The sequence below is a fragment of the Euleptes europaea genome, chromosome 1 (genome assembly GCF_029931775.1).
Source record: "Euleptes europaea isolate rEulEur1 chromosome 1, rEulEur1.hap1, whole genome shotgun sequence".
Lineage (NCBI taxonomy): Eukaryota > Metazoa > Chordata > Lepidosauria > Squamata > Sphaerodactylidae > Euleptes > Euleptes europaea.
In genome coordinates this window covers 159,131,958-159,147,297 of record NC_079312.1, presented here as the reverse complement: position 1 = coordinate 159,147,297, position 15,340 = coordinate 159,131,958, and the positions used below count along the sequence as shown (strand labels likewise).

General features: G+C 43.5%; 2 protein-coding genes across 9 annotated transcripts in view; one reads left to right on the top strand and one right to left on the bottom strand.

The window, feature by feature from the left end:
- Positions 1-15,340, top strand: part of PMEL (premelanosome protein) — a 330,809-nt gene that overhangs the window by 158,701 nt on the left and 156,768 nt on the right. The gene's annotated exons all lie outside the window — the stretch shown is intronic.
- Positions 1-15,340, bottom strand: part of IKZF4 (IKAROS family zinc finger 4) — a 74,720-nt gene that overhangs the window by 26,035 nt on the left and 33,345 nt on the right. For 3 of the 8 annotated variants that reach the window (XM_056853658.1, XM_056853650.1, XM_056853697.1), the window contains 3 exons: positions 7,986-8,126; positions 1,189-1,449; positions 80-247 (listed from right to left, as the gene is read on the bottom strand). In XM_056853658.1, coding sequence (XP_056709636.1) covers positions 80-247; positions 1,189-1,449; positions 7,986-8,126 — 570 coding nt within the window. Of the gene's footprint in view, positions 1-79; positions 248-1,188; positions 1,450-7,974; positions 8,127-15,340 lie in introns of all 8 variants that reach the window. The other 5 variants (XM_056853683.1, XM_056853690.1, XM_056853705.1 and 2 more) reach the window with 3 other exon arrangements.

Sequence of the window (15,340 nt, the reverse complement as noted above, 5' to 3'; positions counted from 1 at the left end):
CCAACCTGCTTTCACTTCACCAGGCCTCATCCAGTCCATTATTAGAGCCCTCAGGTGGGAGAAGTGCCCTGCAACTCACCTGAGTGCGTGCGGAGGTGGCCAGTGAGTGCATCTCTCCTCCGGCAGGCATAGTTGCAGAATGGACACTTGAAGGGCTTCTCACCCGAATGCAGCTTGATGTGGCGCAGGAGGTTACCTTTTTGGGTGAAGGAGGCACCACACTGATTGCAGTGGAATGGCCTCTCACCTAGAAAGAAGAGCGTCATTAGAGAATGTCCAGAGATATTAGCTTCGATACTTTACTTTCACCAAGTGGCATCTCAGCTTTTGTCTGCTTTTGGATGATATCCCATTTAATAGAAAAGCTGTATTCCGACCATTTTATTCCTGTTGCTACTATGTTAAAGATTCCACAATCCATATTATGAGTATTCACATAGGACCTTAAATAGGATCTACTTTCATAACTTAAATGCTCATTTTCCCAGCCTCTTAATTCCTTGTACATATTTTCCCATCTTTCATGCAGTGACTGGGAACTAGAGGCACAAATTCATGCAGGGCTAGCATTGCCAAGTCAGACCATGTTACCTTGCATAGTGGTCTGGTCTTTGCATTTGTTCTACAATCTCAGGAATCTCCAAAGCAACCTCAGCTTGTGCTTGCTTTACTGCCTTTGTGATGTGCTTTGCTCCATAAGGTTCCTTTGATACTCAGATTATACTCATCTTGATCCTTCTCTACCTGATGACCAGAAAACATGTCCTACTCCTTTCACTGTGGACAGACAACCCTTAGCCCACCTATTCTTGGACCTGACATAATATCGTGGCTCAGGTAAAAATCTATTTGGTGACTTTAAACAAACCACTGTGTCTCAACAACATGGGGCCAATAAAATTCACTTACTCTACAGCACTGCCATAAGGGTTGAAGAAGATGTTCGTAAAGTGCTTTAAACACTCTAAAGTACTGTATAAGCTAAGGATCACTACTAGTTTAACTGATCCAGAGTCCAACCCTATGAGAAACTACCATCCATTCATTATCTCATACCTACACTATGCTAGCCAAGGTTAGAAGGCTTGAGTTTGACAAGTGGATTCTCATACCATTAAAGCTTAAGGCTACTATAACCTGATGGAATTCCTTACTGTTATTGGTTAATAGCAGCCATGCCCTGCTCACCAGTGTGGCTGCGCTTGTGCACCATCAGCACATTTGGGCCAATGCACACCATCCCACAGATGTCACATTTTAGCTTGCCATTGGGTAGCCGGATGCCACCAGGAGAGTGTGGTTCCTGCCCGGACCCATCACAGTAGCCAAGGGGCTCAGAGAGAGAATCCTCCACAATCACGCTGTCATCTTTGTCAATGAGCCGGTCGTCCTGCGACAGCAGCCTGCTTGCTTCTTCATCACTGTACATTTCCACCTTGATAGAATTTGCTAGAGAAGAAAAAAGGTAAAAACAAAATTTTAAAAGCTCATATTAAAGGATTTTAAACGCTCATATTAAAGCAATGAACCCCTCCCCATATTAAAAAAAAACCCTGCAACAGCCCTGGAGGGGGGGGGGGAGACTTCTCAGTGTAAGTGATTGCCAAACTTTTTCAATTCTGACCACTAGCAAAATAATTAAGAAACCTCTCCCTATCCACATCAAAAGGCCAATCCAATCACCAGAGATGCAGGTGGTTTAGAGTTGGGGTACAGCTGCCTCAGTCAGTTATTGAAACATTTGCCAACCCTAACTTCTCATGCTGAAAAAAATCAACTGCAACCTTCTGAGACCACTTGGACGCCCTGTAGGACTACCTTGGGACAACTCTACAATAATTTTCACATGCAGATATTTTAGGCATATGAGCATGAAGCCTACCAGACTAGGCCAAGAGTGCTAAACCAAGGATTAGGTCTGCAGAAGAAGCCTGTATCACAACTGATACAGGAAGGAATGCACAACAAAGAAGACTATTATGATGTAATGCAAGTTCCTACAAGGAAAACACAAAAGCAGGCTGGTAAATCCTCTTACTAGATGATGCACAGGGTACATTAAGACTACTTGTACTATTTAAATATAAAATGTGTGATCAGATCATTAAAGGCAAGGCAATGGAATAAAGTAATGGTATTACATCACTGGAAAGAAGAACCAGTTTTATAACCAACTGCCCAAATAAACGCATATGCAGCGTGTATAACTTGTTACCCTATCTGCACCATGCATAGAGTGGTAAAATGCAGTACTGCAGTCCAAGCTCTGCTCACGACCTGAGGTCAATCCCAACAGAAGTCGGTTTCCGGTAGCCGGCTCAAGGTTGACTCAGCCTTCCATCCTTTCCAGGTCGGTAAAATGAGGATGTTTCAAATTTATGCTTCAATACCCAGCTTGCTGGGGATAAAGGGTAGACAACGAGGAAAGGCAATGGTAAACCACCCCCTAAACATAGTCTTGTCTAGTAAACGCCCTGTTGTGACATTACTCCATGGGTCAGCAATGACTCAGTGCTTGCATGGGGGGCTACCTTTGCCTTAACCTACAAAATATTATCTTCCCACCACTACTGCAATGGACATTCCAATAATTACAATGGTGGTCAAAATCCTAGGATTTAAAATAATGCTCCTAAGTTGTAGTGTTTAGACACAGAAAGTACATAAGTACTACTAGGCAACCGATATCAACATACTACAGACTGCAGTATGGAGCAATTTTTCACAACCAGCAGAACAAAATTCTTTCCAAGCCAGGTAGCAGAGGCTGAGAAACAAAGATCATTTACCTCAGGTGTGCCCCTTGAAGTGCCTAACATAAAAAAGTTTGAGAAATGCGGGTTTCCCGTCTTTGCTTTCCTACATTTGATATATGTAGCAGCCTTCATTACATCACTTCTTAAAAGCCATGCAGAATAGCACTCCTGAACCTTTGGTTCATGGCCAGATTTAGTCATTCTATACCAGCAGGAATGCGTTGGGGGGGGGGGGGGAAGGGGCTCATGCCTGCAAATCCCTTCAGTCTACCCTGCTGTATCCTCTTCTAACTAGCACTCTTTTCAAATGCGTGAAACATAGGACTAGAGCTACGAGAGGGCAGCCACGTTTATTTGCAAGTCTGGCCCAAATGGGGCAGGAGTGTCCCTGTATTAACATAAGAAGATGAGTTGGCTTTTATATGCCAACTTTCTCTCCCTGTTAAGGAGAATCAGACCAGCTTACAATCACCTCCCCTTCCCCTCCCCACAACAGACACCTTGTGAGGTAGGTGGGGCTGAGAAAGTTTGAACAGAACTGTGACAAGCCAAAGGTCACCCAGCTGGCTTCATGTGTAGGAGTGGGGAAACCAACCCGGTTCTCCAGATCAGAGTCGGCCGCTCATATGGAGGAATGGGGAATCAAGGCCGGTTCTCCAGATTAGAGTCCACCGCTCTTAAGACACCACTACACCACACTGGCTCCTGCTTCTTCTTCAGTAGGAAAAAAAAGGAATAAAACCACTCTAACTTCATCCTTTCCGCATCCTACCTCTTCAGGAATCTTCTCCCAGTTTGTCTTACTTCTGGGGTTGAAGGAAGGCTCCTATCAACTGCATGTTCTTTTCATGTTTTTTTTTAAAAAGATTGCCGCCACCCCCTGCTCCATATGTGAACAGGCCTGGGCAAGGAAGCAAACAAAGGTGGCTGCTGCCATCACATCCACCTGGGCAATATATGCCTGTTGATTCTCTATGAAATAGCCCCTAGCAAGACCGTGACAGTTACCATTTAATTGTGGTGTACACACCTAAAGGCTGTTTGATTTGTGGTATTCCACAGAGCATTAGAATAGTTAAGAATGTAGGTCATCACTGGAGTACCTTCTTCCCCTCCCAGTTGTTCCCTTCCCTATCATGCCACAGAACTGAAGAAACTGCAGCTACTGGGAGGCTTTGCAATGGGAACACATATTCACCACCTGCAGCCATGGGAGGAGGCTAGAGATAAGAGATGCTGTGTAGTCAGAGAATTCACCTACGCTCCCAGAATAGGATGGAATTACAGTACATTAGTAAGACAGAAGACCCAAGCTGTTTAGACACACTGTTCACAACCCAAAAAGCATCCCCAATCTTTTTAATTCTCTCACACACAAATGTTAAGGTATACTTTTCTCTCCCCCCCCCTCGTTTTGATTCCTTCATTTTTATTAGGTTCCCTGTAGCGCAGAGTTGTAAGCTGCAGTCCTGCAGTCAAAAGCTCTGCTCATGACCTGAATTTGATCCCGACAGAAGTCAGTTTCAGGTAGCCTGCTCACGGTTGACTCAGCCTTCCATCCTTCCGAGGTCGGTCAAATGAGGACCCAGCTTGCTGGGGGTAAAGGGACGATGACTGGGGAAGTCACTGGCAAACCACCCCGTAAACAAAGTCTGCCTAGGATACGTCGGGATGTGACATCACCCCATGGGTCAGGAATGACCCGGTGCTTGCACAGGGGACTTTTACCTTTTTTACCTTCCTGTAACGAGAGGGCCCACTACCCACATTGCAATTAAAAAGGTATACTTCTCTAAAAACATGGCATAATGTTATAAATTCCTTCTGCAAGGGACATGGAACAAAACAGTAACTTAGGTCATGGTCATATGCAGCAAACAACTACATTTATCTTGCTATCCACAACAAACACATAATACAGGCTGTTTTAGAGGGTAGCCATGTTGGTCTGCAGTAGAAGAGCTAGAGTCAAGTCTAGTAGCCCTTCAGAGACCAACAAGAGTTTTGGGGTATGAGCTTTCAAGAGTCAAAACTCCGTCAGAGTATCTGTCAAAGGGAGCATTGACTTTCCAAAGTTCATACCCCGAAAATCTTGTTGGTCTCTAAGGTGCTACTGGACTCGAATACAATACAGTATACTAGGCATCCATGGATATCACTAGCGCTGCCATTACAGCAGAGCTGGGCAAGTGGGGATTCTGAGTCTCCCTTTCCACACACACCAGGGATTCCCAGCTAGCCCCTAATCCCAGAGAGCCCCTTTATTACACATCTGAACTTGGAGGCAAACGATCTCTGTGAAGGTCCTGCCCCTGAAGGGGAAAAACAGCCACTTGGCCATTTCATCCCTGAGCCAACCAGAGTGCTGCTCCAGCATCTAATCACCTTGGGGAGGGGGGCTGGAATGTCAGAGGGAAGAACTACAGGAGTTAGTTCAGATCTGCCTGGGGAGAGAGCAGTTTGAAGGGTGGCTTTGTCCGGTAAGCGCGGCAGAGTGGTTTGACTCTACCTCTGGGAGAGCGCAGAGATCCCGGTGCTGAGGTCTGTCTCTGATGGTGAACAGACCTCGTACCATTTAGTCGGATTCTTGCAAAACAGAGAAAGTGGAAACAATAGAACATGTTCTGCTGCAATGTCCCTTCTACAACGACATAAGATAGCAGTACATTCTCCCCATATTGTCATCCTTTCCTGGGAGATCGGAAGAAGCTAAAGTTTCCCTTCTCTTAGCAGACTCCTTTCGGGAGATAGCCACTCAAGCAGCCAAATTTTGCCTCCGTTTACGAAGGATTGATAAACAGATCGTAAACGGATGATTGAAAACCTTTCCCCATAGAAGATCTTTCCTCCTCTTCTTAAATCATCCCTCCCAGAATCATCAACTTTTATTATTTTATTTTATTATTTTAACCTAACTTTGATTTTATTCAGAGCTGATATTGAATCGAAATAAAACTTGATTGACTGATTCTTGAGAAAGGGCAGGCTGGTGTGGGTGGAATCCTGCGTGCGTGAAACGATCCAACCTAGTAGCTAGGCAGTGAAAGCCTCTTAGTGCCTGTAAATACTAAAGAGAATTCAACCAGTCTGAAGCCATAACTAGCTCAGATTTATGTGCCTCAGCCAGGCTTCTCCTTTGACTATCTAGAGACTTGCGCTGCTGATCTATGTTTTAAAACAAACCTGTAAATAAATAAATCTTCTTTGTTATTTAAATATCACTCCTGCCTCAGTGATCCTCATGTTCTATTTGCTCACCACAAAACTTACCTCACGGCAGCAAACCCAAAGCCTTTTTAATTGCTACCCTAAGAAAATTTTGTAACTGAGGGGAAGGTTTACAGTTCTAAACAAACGTGGTCCCCCCAAATCATAAGAGGCTATGTGGGTCTGCTCAGTTGGTAAAACAGGCCTGTCACGGTCGCCTTATTTTAAATCAACGTAACCACATCAGCCAGAGAACTCAGAACTGACTTCCTCCATAAGCATCTCAGAAACACAGTGCATTACAAACCTTTTGAAGAGATGGGGGTTTCGCTCTCTTGGCCCAGAGTACCTGCCAGCCAACACCTATGGGCTCACATGACATTAACAGGGTAGGGGGCCTTAGCATCCTGTCTCCACAGGCAGTTTAACAGAAGGGTCAGAGAACAATTCGCTCTTTTTGTAGCTATTGCCCAGCTAACACTTCTCCTGTTTTAGAGCGATATCTAGTTGTACTTCAAAGAGAGGGAGGCAATGGAATGATCCAAGATGAATACTTCAGAGAAGTTTATTGAGGTCAAAAACAAACCACCTGAATGTCAAGATTTAGCTTCTTCTTCTTTTTTAGGTCAGGACTGACAGGCCAAGACGGAATGTAGAGCTGACTCCTAATATGGTACCCTAATTGATAGCAATGTGTGGCTGGGAGGCCTTTGACAGGGAAGACCACTGAAGCAAATATGTCGTGCTATATGCCAGAGTGTAGTACAGAACACATTCTTTTAAGAGGGGAGAAAACTGGGAGTTTAGAGAGTTTGTAAAAATCCTATTCACCAAGACATGCTGACACTTCTGTGCACAAATATGAAGAGAAAGTCTGTTCACCAGGGCAGGAGCTGCCCAGATACCCTGAGGCTGGCTGGACTTTGATCTTTTCCCATCCCCTGGGAACGAGTTTCTTTCTTTTCTTTTTTTCCTGGCCAGAGAAGGCAGAGCTGGCGATTTTTCAGCAACCTTCCTTACAGAACCAAAGCAACGTCTGGTTGAGCTGGCAAAACAGGTTATGCAATGTTCCTACTCCACTGGGGCATGAGTTTGCTGTAGGCACCAGCTGTGAAATCAAGTCTGATCAGAAGCAACAGCAGATCAAAAGCAACAGCATCAAGCAAGGTATCCCTGTTAAAGTATCCTTCAACAGTATTTTGGGAAGATATTAATTTCCTGTTTGTTCAGTCTATGTGCTAAATTCCTTTTAAGTTACACTGGGCCAACACTGGGTAAGTTACACAGACTTCTGAACATTCCATTCCAAACAGCTAACACTGGATTCCATTTTGGCATTTCCAACCCAACTCTGAATTGGCTCCCACCACGCCCCGCTTAAGATTAGGAAGACATGGCTGTTCAAAGTTAATGGATTTTAGAAACATTGTGTGACCAGTGTATTAGGAGCAAGCCTGAGAATCCTGCATTGATTCTGCAATTTGGTGGCTTCATATGTTCTTGAAGAATCTGGTAAAAAGAGGAATTAACAGGGTGTTAATTCCAACAGAAAATGCCTGAGGCTGCAGAATGTAACACATCCAAAAACCCATCGGTACAAATATGACCCTTCAACACTCTTCAAATCTAGAGGTCTCTTCCAACACCTTAATGCAGAATCCAAGTATAATTTATCTGGGTCTGGTACAAACTTGTAACAGTACCCATTCATTCCCCATTGCAACCACATGATCTCAAATCTTAAAAGAAAAAAAATGAATACTATTTCTGAAGTTACGTAAGTAGTAATGGGTTACAGTCTGGTCCAGATCGTCAACACCAATCTCCCATAAAGTACATCTGCTTCTAGAGCCACCCCACCCCTAGGCCCTGCTCTTATCTTTTCCAAAGGCTGGATTCACATGGCCTAGCAACTCTCTCAAACAATCCCAATTTCCAGCCATTCAGCAGGAGACGTTCTGATCTTGAGTAGTGTTCTTTTCCAATAAGCATTGCACAGTGACTCATACACTAAAATCTCACCTGTAGGTATCTGGAGCAGGTAGGTCATGTACTCACCGCTAAGAGAGCGGATTGGGGAGGAGTGTTGGCTGTTTGGTGTGCTCACTGTGGGCCCCACGATTGTGGAGGTGAACTCCTTTTCCAAAGAAGAATCCCCACTACCTTTAGGAAATAAAAAGAAGCAGGGAGCACAGGTAACTTTGGGCACTTTGTTGTAAGATTCTGCCTCAAGAAATAAGCTTCTTCCCCCTGTGATTGGCATTAATGAAAGGCTGGGAGGTAGGGAGCTATTCTGTGGTACATAACCAGGATCCAGCCCTTGCAGCTTGCATTTTTTGAAGGAAAAATTACACACTGGTGCTCCTGGCGAACGACAACATGGAAAGATCCAACATCCAAATGGCATATAAAAAAATAACCTGAAGGCAATATTTCCAAACTATGTAATTGGGAGCAAACAGTTTAATGGGTCGCCTGTCCCTGAACAAAGTAATCACACGATATGATAGCACACCCCCATGTTGAACATGGCTGGCACAGAAGGAATCAGATCACAGAACCAGCAGGATTCTTCTTTCACTGCTGATAGAGCTAGAAGATGAGGACTGAGAAGATGCCAGTTACATTTTCAGGAGAGAACTGACAGAACTAATTCACTCATATTCGAATGGCACCTCTGTCACGTTTATAAGGTTAAGATGGCAACACTTTTAGGACTGTGGTACAGGTTTAACATGAATTGCCAAAATTAGACTAGAGCATCCAGCTTTGTAAATAATATGGACACCGCCACTTGGGGTTGCTCAAAGCATCTCTCCTACATGGCAGATGCAGGTTAAAGGTATTTTCATGGAATATTTCTAAGTTACCATAAATAAGACCAGGTACATATCTAGTTTTGCTGTGGGATGTTTTACACTGTACTGTTAATAAAGGATCATGGAGAAATTTGCCATACAAGAACAGTGTTAACAGAGGAGTGAACGCAATTACTTTTCTGAAAGATTGTGACTGCCAAATCCACCCTCAAGATGACGTTAAAGTGTATTCATTTCAAATACATTTCAAATTCTGAATATGGATAACTATTTCACTGCTGCTGTTTCGCACAGTAAGAGCATATACACCAAATTCTGTGCATGGCAACTCCTTAGTGATTGTTTTTCCCATTTTGTCACTCCAGGGCTGAACTTGAATATTCCTGCTACCTTCCTTCCTTTTAAAAATATATCTATTACAAAAATGGATTTGGCTTCATGCACACAACTAATCTTAAGTATTTGCACCGATGTACCTGTCTGCAACTCCAGCCACTCAATGTCAATATAACACACCTTGGAATATTGTGCTGATGCAAAATTATGTTGATATTTTCCATCATAAACCCTTACTTTCTGGTGCAGCAAGTCTTAAGCTTAGGCAATTACCCTCATTTCATCTTCCAAGACCCACAGGATGTTTAGATGCAAGGGCCTGCCTACCCTTAGCTCCAGGACTAAAAAAAAACAAAACTTTTACAAACTTTCTTGGCCCTCGAATTCTCTTTCACTCACAGCATGGACATCTGATGCTCCTAAGATTTTTGAACTTCTTGGATTTATCATTCTCACCCATGTCTTAAGAAATGCTTACAGGCACTCAGGGTTCCAGAGCATATGATTCTCCCATATGTGCTCAATCCCACAGAATTCCCTTCAAATTATTCAGATCAGAGAGTTCACCAAATGGATAATTCATCTGTCAGGCTCTCCTGTGGGAGGCCAACTTAGGAATTATCCTACTCTACTAAAGCACACATGAATTTATAGGTGACCTATAGGTATCGTTACAGTTATGCATCTCAATCAGACAACTTTCAAGAGCAACAGACAAGCAGAAATGTTAATGATGTCAGGCTAAGCGGTTAAATGAATAATGTACATAGTAATACCAGCCCTTTGCTTGCTCAGGATTGGCCAACTTTTCAGCATTTGGGGGGGGGGGGGTCCTAGTATCAAGGAATTGTGTTACGTTCTCCCTGCAATACTATGGCATGAAAAGCTGAACCTACCAAAATTCCCTAGCCTACGTCACTCAAAGCTGCAAGAACCCTTGTAATTCAGTCAGAGTGCTTGACTGTCAACATCAACATTATGTTAGGTGCTGTTTGCTTAAAGTAGGTATCTTTGGAAGGAGGGAGTTTACTTATGGATCTTCCTACACTCCACACCAGATATGACAATATAGCTGCCTCTTCCATTAACCACACAAACTGGACATGAATCAGGATGCAAAGTGCTGAGCACAGCAAGCGCACCCAGGATTCAACAGCAGCTTGAAAAGCATTCCCTATGAAGCAAAGTTATCTCCCGTGCAAGGGGAGAAGGTGATTTTCACTAATTCCCCCCTCAACCTACTGCAGCAGCCCTTCAACTCCTCCCTCATGCTGTTCCTGGGGGTCCTTGTCCCTCAGAAACAGCACTCCAGGGGGCATTTCAGGCTGCAACAGGAGCAGGGAAGTCATGCTTCCCTGCACAGAATTTAGACAGGATACAACCAGGGTTGCCAGCTCCAGGTTGGGAAACTCCTGAAGATTTGAGGGTGGAGCCTGGGGAGGTTGGATTTTGGGGATGGAGTTCAACAGGAATGTAATGCCATGGAGTCCCCCATAAAGTTCATACAAGGCAGCCATTTTCTCCAGGAGAACTGATTTCTGTACTCTGGAGATCAGTTGTAATTCTGGGAGAACTCCAGGCCCCACCTGGAGGCTGGTCAACCCTAGATTCCCCCCCCCCCCCCATCAAATGTGCTCAGTAACATTACACTTTCAGCTCAGACAAAAATGACAATTAAAGATTGTTAGAAAGAAACTCAAGGGCAAGGGGGTGGGTAAAGCAAGTAGCTCTTCACCATTACAGAAAATAAGATAAGGGACAAAGCATGAAAGCAGCCAGGGAGCACAGCAAGTACAATGAAAATCGAGCTGAAGGCAGTTTTGTAAGTGGAACTATATTACCTGGGAAATTGTTGTGCCTTCTTCATGGAAGGTTTTTAAAAGACTGCAGGGAAGGCTTAGTTTCTGCCCAGGTGGTACACTTGTGTCTGAAGTTTACTACTACAGACATCATGTGGAAGTTCACGTAACTAAATTCTCTTTCAGTTAAAAAACAAAACAAAAAATCTCTGAGAATGGTTAAATAGCACATCAGCCAGATCACAAAACTAGAATCCTTCTCCCTGACCTTGAATGTATGTGAACAGACCCCCCCTTTTTTGTATTAGGGAGCATCCAGCCATGAGAACCACTGTAGAGTCTGAAATGGGACTGCCCAGACACAGGGTTATCACCTCAGTGAATAAATCTAGCCTCAGCACATGGATTAAATGTTCTTTCGTATTCTAACTGCAAGAAAAGATAATGTGGACATCAGCTAAGCAGGGCACTTTGTCTGGATACACAAAGCACTCCAATTCTTTTCCTGCAGTCTATCGTCACCTGTAAGTGAATTCCTTCCTCCCAACTTCAATTCCTGTGCTCCCGTAACTTAAAGGTACTTCTAGAGGGGCAGCTGTCATCAGCAAAGATGTATGCATAGGGACGGATTCAGAGTAACAGGACTATCACTGGTCACACAGCCGCAGTGAAGTAAAGACAAAGTAATGCCAACCATCCTTTGCACTACTTGGTACCTGCTTGGGAAGGACCTCCCCGTGCGCAGTTCCTGTTCAGTACACTTCTATATAAGCTCTAGACAGCAGAAACAATATCTGGAGAGAGCCTCACCAGTGACTCTTCAGTGATTTCCTTCCTAATTTGAACGATCTTGTAGTACTACTCATGTTCAATTTAACATATCCCAGTATTTACCGAGATATGAAAAAACACTGCTCCCCAAGCAGGTACCTTCAGGTTTAACCCAAGCATGGTGTACAGTGCTTGCGCCTTTTAATCCCCCCCCCAAAGATAACCCCTCTTCTCCCTCAGGGGCCAGAGGATGAGACCCTGAAGGTCCTCTCTCAACCTTTCCCTTAACCCTTCCATCTGTTAGACAATTAAACAGGAAAGTTTCAGGCAGACTGAACCTATGTGATTGCCAGAAGCAGACATGCTCCGTATGGATATTAAACATGATTTTTTTAAAAAAAGTTAAAATGATAAAAATGGTTAAGCAAAAAAAAAAAAAATCAGGCTAGTAACTACAAGCCTCATCACAGAAATTTAAGCATCTTGCACTCGGACCAAGAATTGGTTGCCAGTACACACTGTGAATTATGGCCCCTGCCCTTCCCCAGGTTTAAACAGAATCTAGCCAGTAGAGGGTCAGGAGCAGAAAAAGGGGAGCCCTTAACCGGGGCTTGGCAGCTCCCTCTCTAACACAGACTGCTTTTATCTTGCCCTTTTTGTTGTTCAGCCATATCCAATAACCTACAGTAACATTTTGAACAGCTTCCGTTCCCCCACCCCACCCCTTGCACAGATAAGGGATTCGAGCGATCCATTTATCTGCATCTGAAGTGAGTAACTACCTCTGCTGCTCTGCATGAAGTTAAGAAACACCCCACCCACCCCCCAACTGGCACCAAGTGTACATAAAAACAGAAACAGCATGGAGTTATTTCAGACCACCACCCTTCTCCGTTAAACTTACATTATTCTACCTTGCTGAAGATACCCTGGAGTGTTATCACAGCCAACTCCTTGGAAACAGCACTGGAATACAGACTGTGAGTGTGTGTGGCTGCATCTCGGCAGCAGGGTGAAATCAGCCGCTCACCTTCCAGGAAGAAGAGATTCCTGGAAGTGAGAGAAACGGCCGTCATTTTACAGTCAAGCAGCACTGTTCGAGCAGGAATCCATACGGCTGCAGTGTCCCCTTTCGCTGAGATTCAGGCTCACTCTCCTATTGCTTTGTGCCTGTATCCTAAAATAGAGCCATCAACTACAGGGTGGCATCCTTTTAGTGAGGTTGAAAAAAAAAACCACAACAATGAGCACACACACACACATTGACGTGGCAAGACGGGGCAAGAAAGTCCATGTAAAACACCGCTGTTGTTGTCCACCCTGCGTCACTTTGGCAACAGAAATGGATGCTGCACACTAAAGGACATGTTGCTCTGGAGAGATAAGAGCTCCCATCAAGAGCTTTTAACAGTCCAGAAACTGACAGCAGAAACTGCACAAGTACAATGAAATATCTCCATAGGCGTTTCATTGAGGAAAAAAAATTCCCGTGAGCGATTGCTCCACACTTGGCACAACTGATTCATCCTGTAATAATAAAGGCATCGAACCTTTGTCTAACTGATTTCTCCCAGCTAAAAGGTAGCCAGGTTAAAACCCTACGTGCATGATTAACATAAAGAACAAGGTTTCATTTGAATATTTTCTAGTTGTTGTGCAAATTGAGGGGAACCAAGGAGGGGGGAGAAAAGAAGAAATCTATTCTCGAATACATAAAGCACCAACCTGGGTGAACTGTGTGATCCTGCTCTTTGGGTAGATAATAACTCCCAAGGTGCAGTAAATTATTCTTATGAAAGCTTTAGGGAAGTAAAACACAAGGACATTCTCATGTGTTTTTCTCCTCTTTTTAAATCTAAGGGGGCATGAGTCAAATCCATTACTCCATTAAAATCTCCACTCAAAAGAATTTCCCCTTCTGTTTCCCCCCCTCTAAAAGTTCAATCACTTCCAGGAAAGATACTGTGTGTTTTGGGTAGGGAGCATAAATGATCTTCTGCTTTAAAATATATCCTTTAACATTATGGCCATTTATTCATGGGAGGTTTTACCTTGGATTCGCTGCTCTCTTGATGTGCATTTTCCCCATCCAAATTCTCAAAACTCAAAAATAAGCCCCCATGCAGAGTTTTGAGAATTCAGAAAAATGTGCATCTAGAGAGCGGCAAATCCAAGGCAAAACCTCCCATGCATAAATTGATTATATATTTGACCATTACAGGGGGGAAAATCCATTCAAAAATAAAAAGTATGTGTTGTATCGGGTTAGATGATTTAATCAGATTTTAAACTAATTTGCATATGAATAAAAATAGTTCTGAAGAAAAGAAAGCATACTTCACTTTTAAATACTATACATATGAGTCTTAGCAAGGCATAACTGTAGAAGAGGTATGCCCTTTTGTGTAAGAGAATGCCTTTTCTAGTTTAGAAGTTTTACAGTTTATAAAAAAGGTTATTCTTTTCTAAGATCTGCTACCTGATTTCTTTTTATTGATTTCTTGTATTTGAATCTAATTGATTACTCAACTAAATGTTGCAAACCTGGTTATTTCATGGCAGGCTTAAGTTTTACTTGAGAAAGTGCTGGCCTGCACCCAGAGTAGGAAAAATGTAATGAATTCCTAAAAGTCAAAACAAAAGTTTTCGTGGTCACTTCTGTATATAGCTGAAACACATATTTTGAATTCTAAGCAATGTAATGACCCCTGTGGCACAGAGTGGTAAGCTGCAGTATTGCAGTCAAAAGCTCTTCTCACGACCTGAATTTGATCCCAACGGAAGTCAGTTTCAGGTAGCCGGCTCAAGGTTGACTCAGCCTTCCATCCTTCCGAGGTCGGTAAAATGAGTTTCCCAGCTTGCTGGAGGTAAAGTGAATACAACTGGGGAAGCCACTGGCAAACCACCCCGTAAAGACAGTCTGCCTAGTAAATGCTGGGATATAACGTCACTCCATGGGTCAGTAATGGCCTGGTGCTTGCACAGGGAACTACCTTTACCTATTTAAGCAATGTCATCCTCCGTTTTTTAAAGTTATATGATTAAATCCTTAGGATTTTTCCAGCCTTGCCTATGTATTAACTCTATACCAGTACTGATCTCACACATAAATGATCTCCTTCTATCCTGGCAGATTTATACTGCAAGATGTATCCTCCTTGGTTTCCCCTGGAATTATTTACACTGACAGCAAATAGCATCAGGTATACTCCAAACATTTTCCTCCCATACCCTACTCTCACACCAGGGAAGGGACAGGTTGCAGCAGGGGGATGTAGAAGCAGAGAAAACACAGATTTAAATGGAAAATTGACATATTTCATGTAGGGTTGCCAACTCTGGTTTGGGAAATTCCTGGAGATTTTGGGGAGGAGCCTGGAGAAATAAGAGAGTTGGGTGGGGTATAACACCATAGACTTCACCCTCCAAAACTGCCATTTTTTCCCTAGAGAACTGATCTCTATAGTCTGAACTTCCTGTACTTCCAGGTACTTCCAGGTGTCCAGGCCTCACCTGGAAGCTGACCACCCTAATTTCAGGGTTATCAACCTTTTCCACTTTATGCTAGTGAGGCAATGGAGCATTTGCCAACATTCAGCTGTGACAGTTCAAGAAGGAACTGGAAATGTAAAGGCCTGGGGAGAGGGGGTGA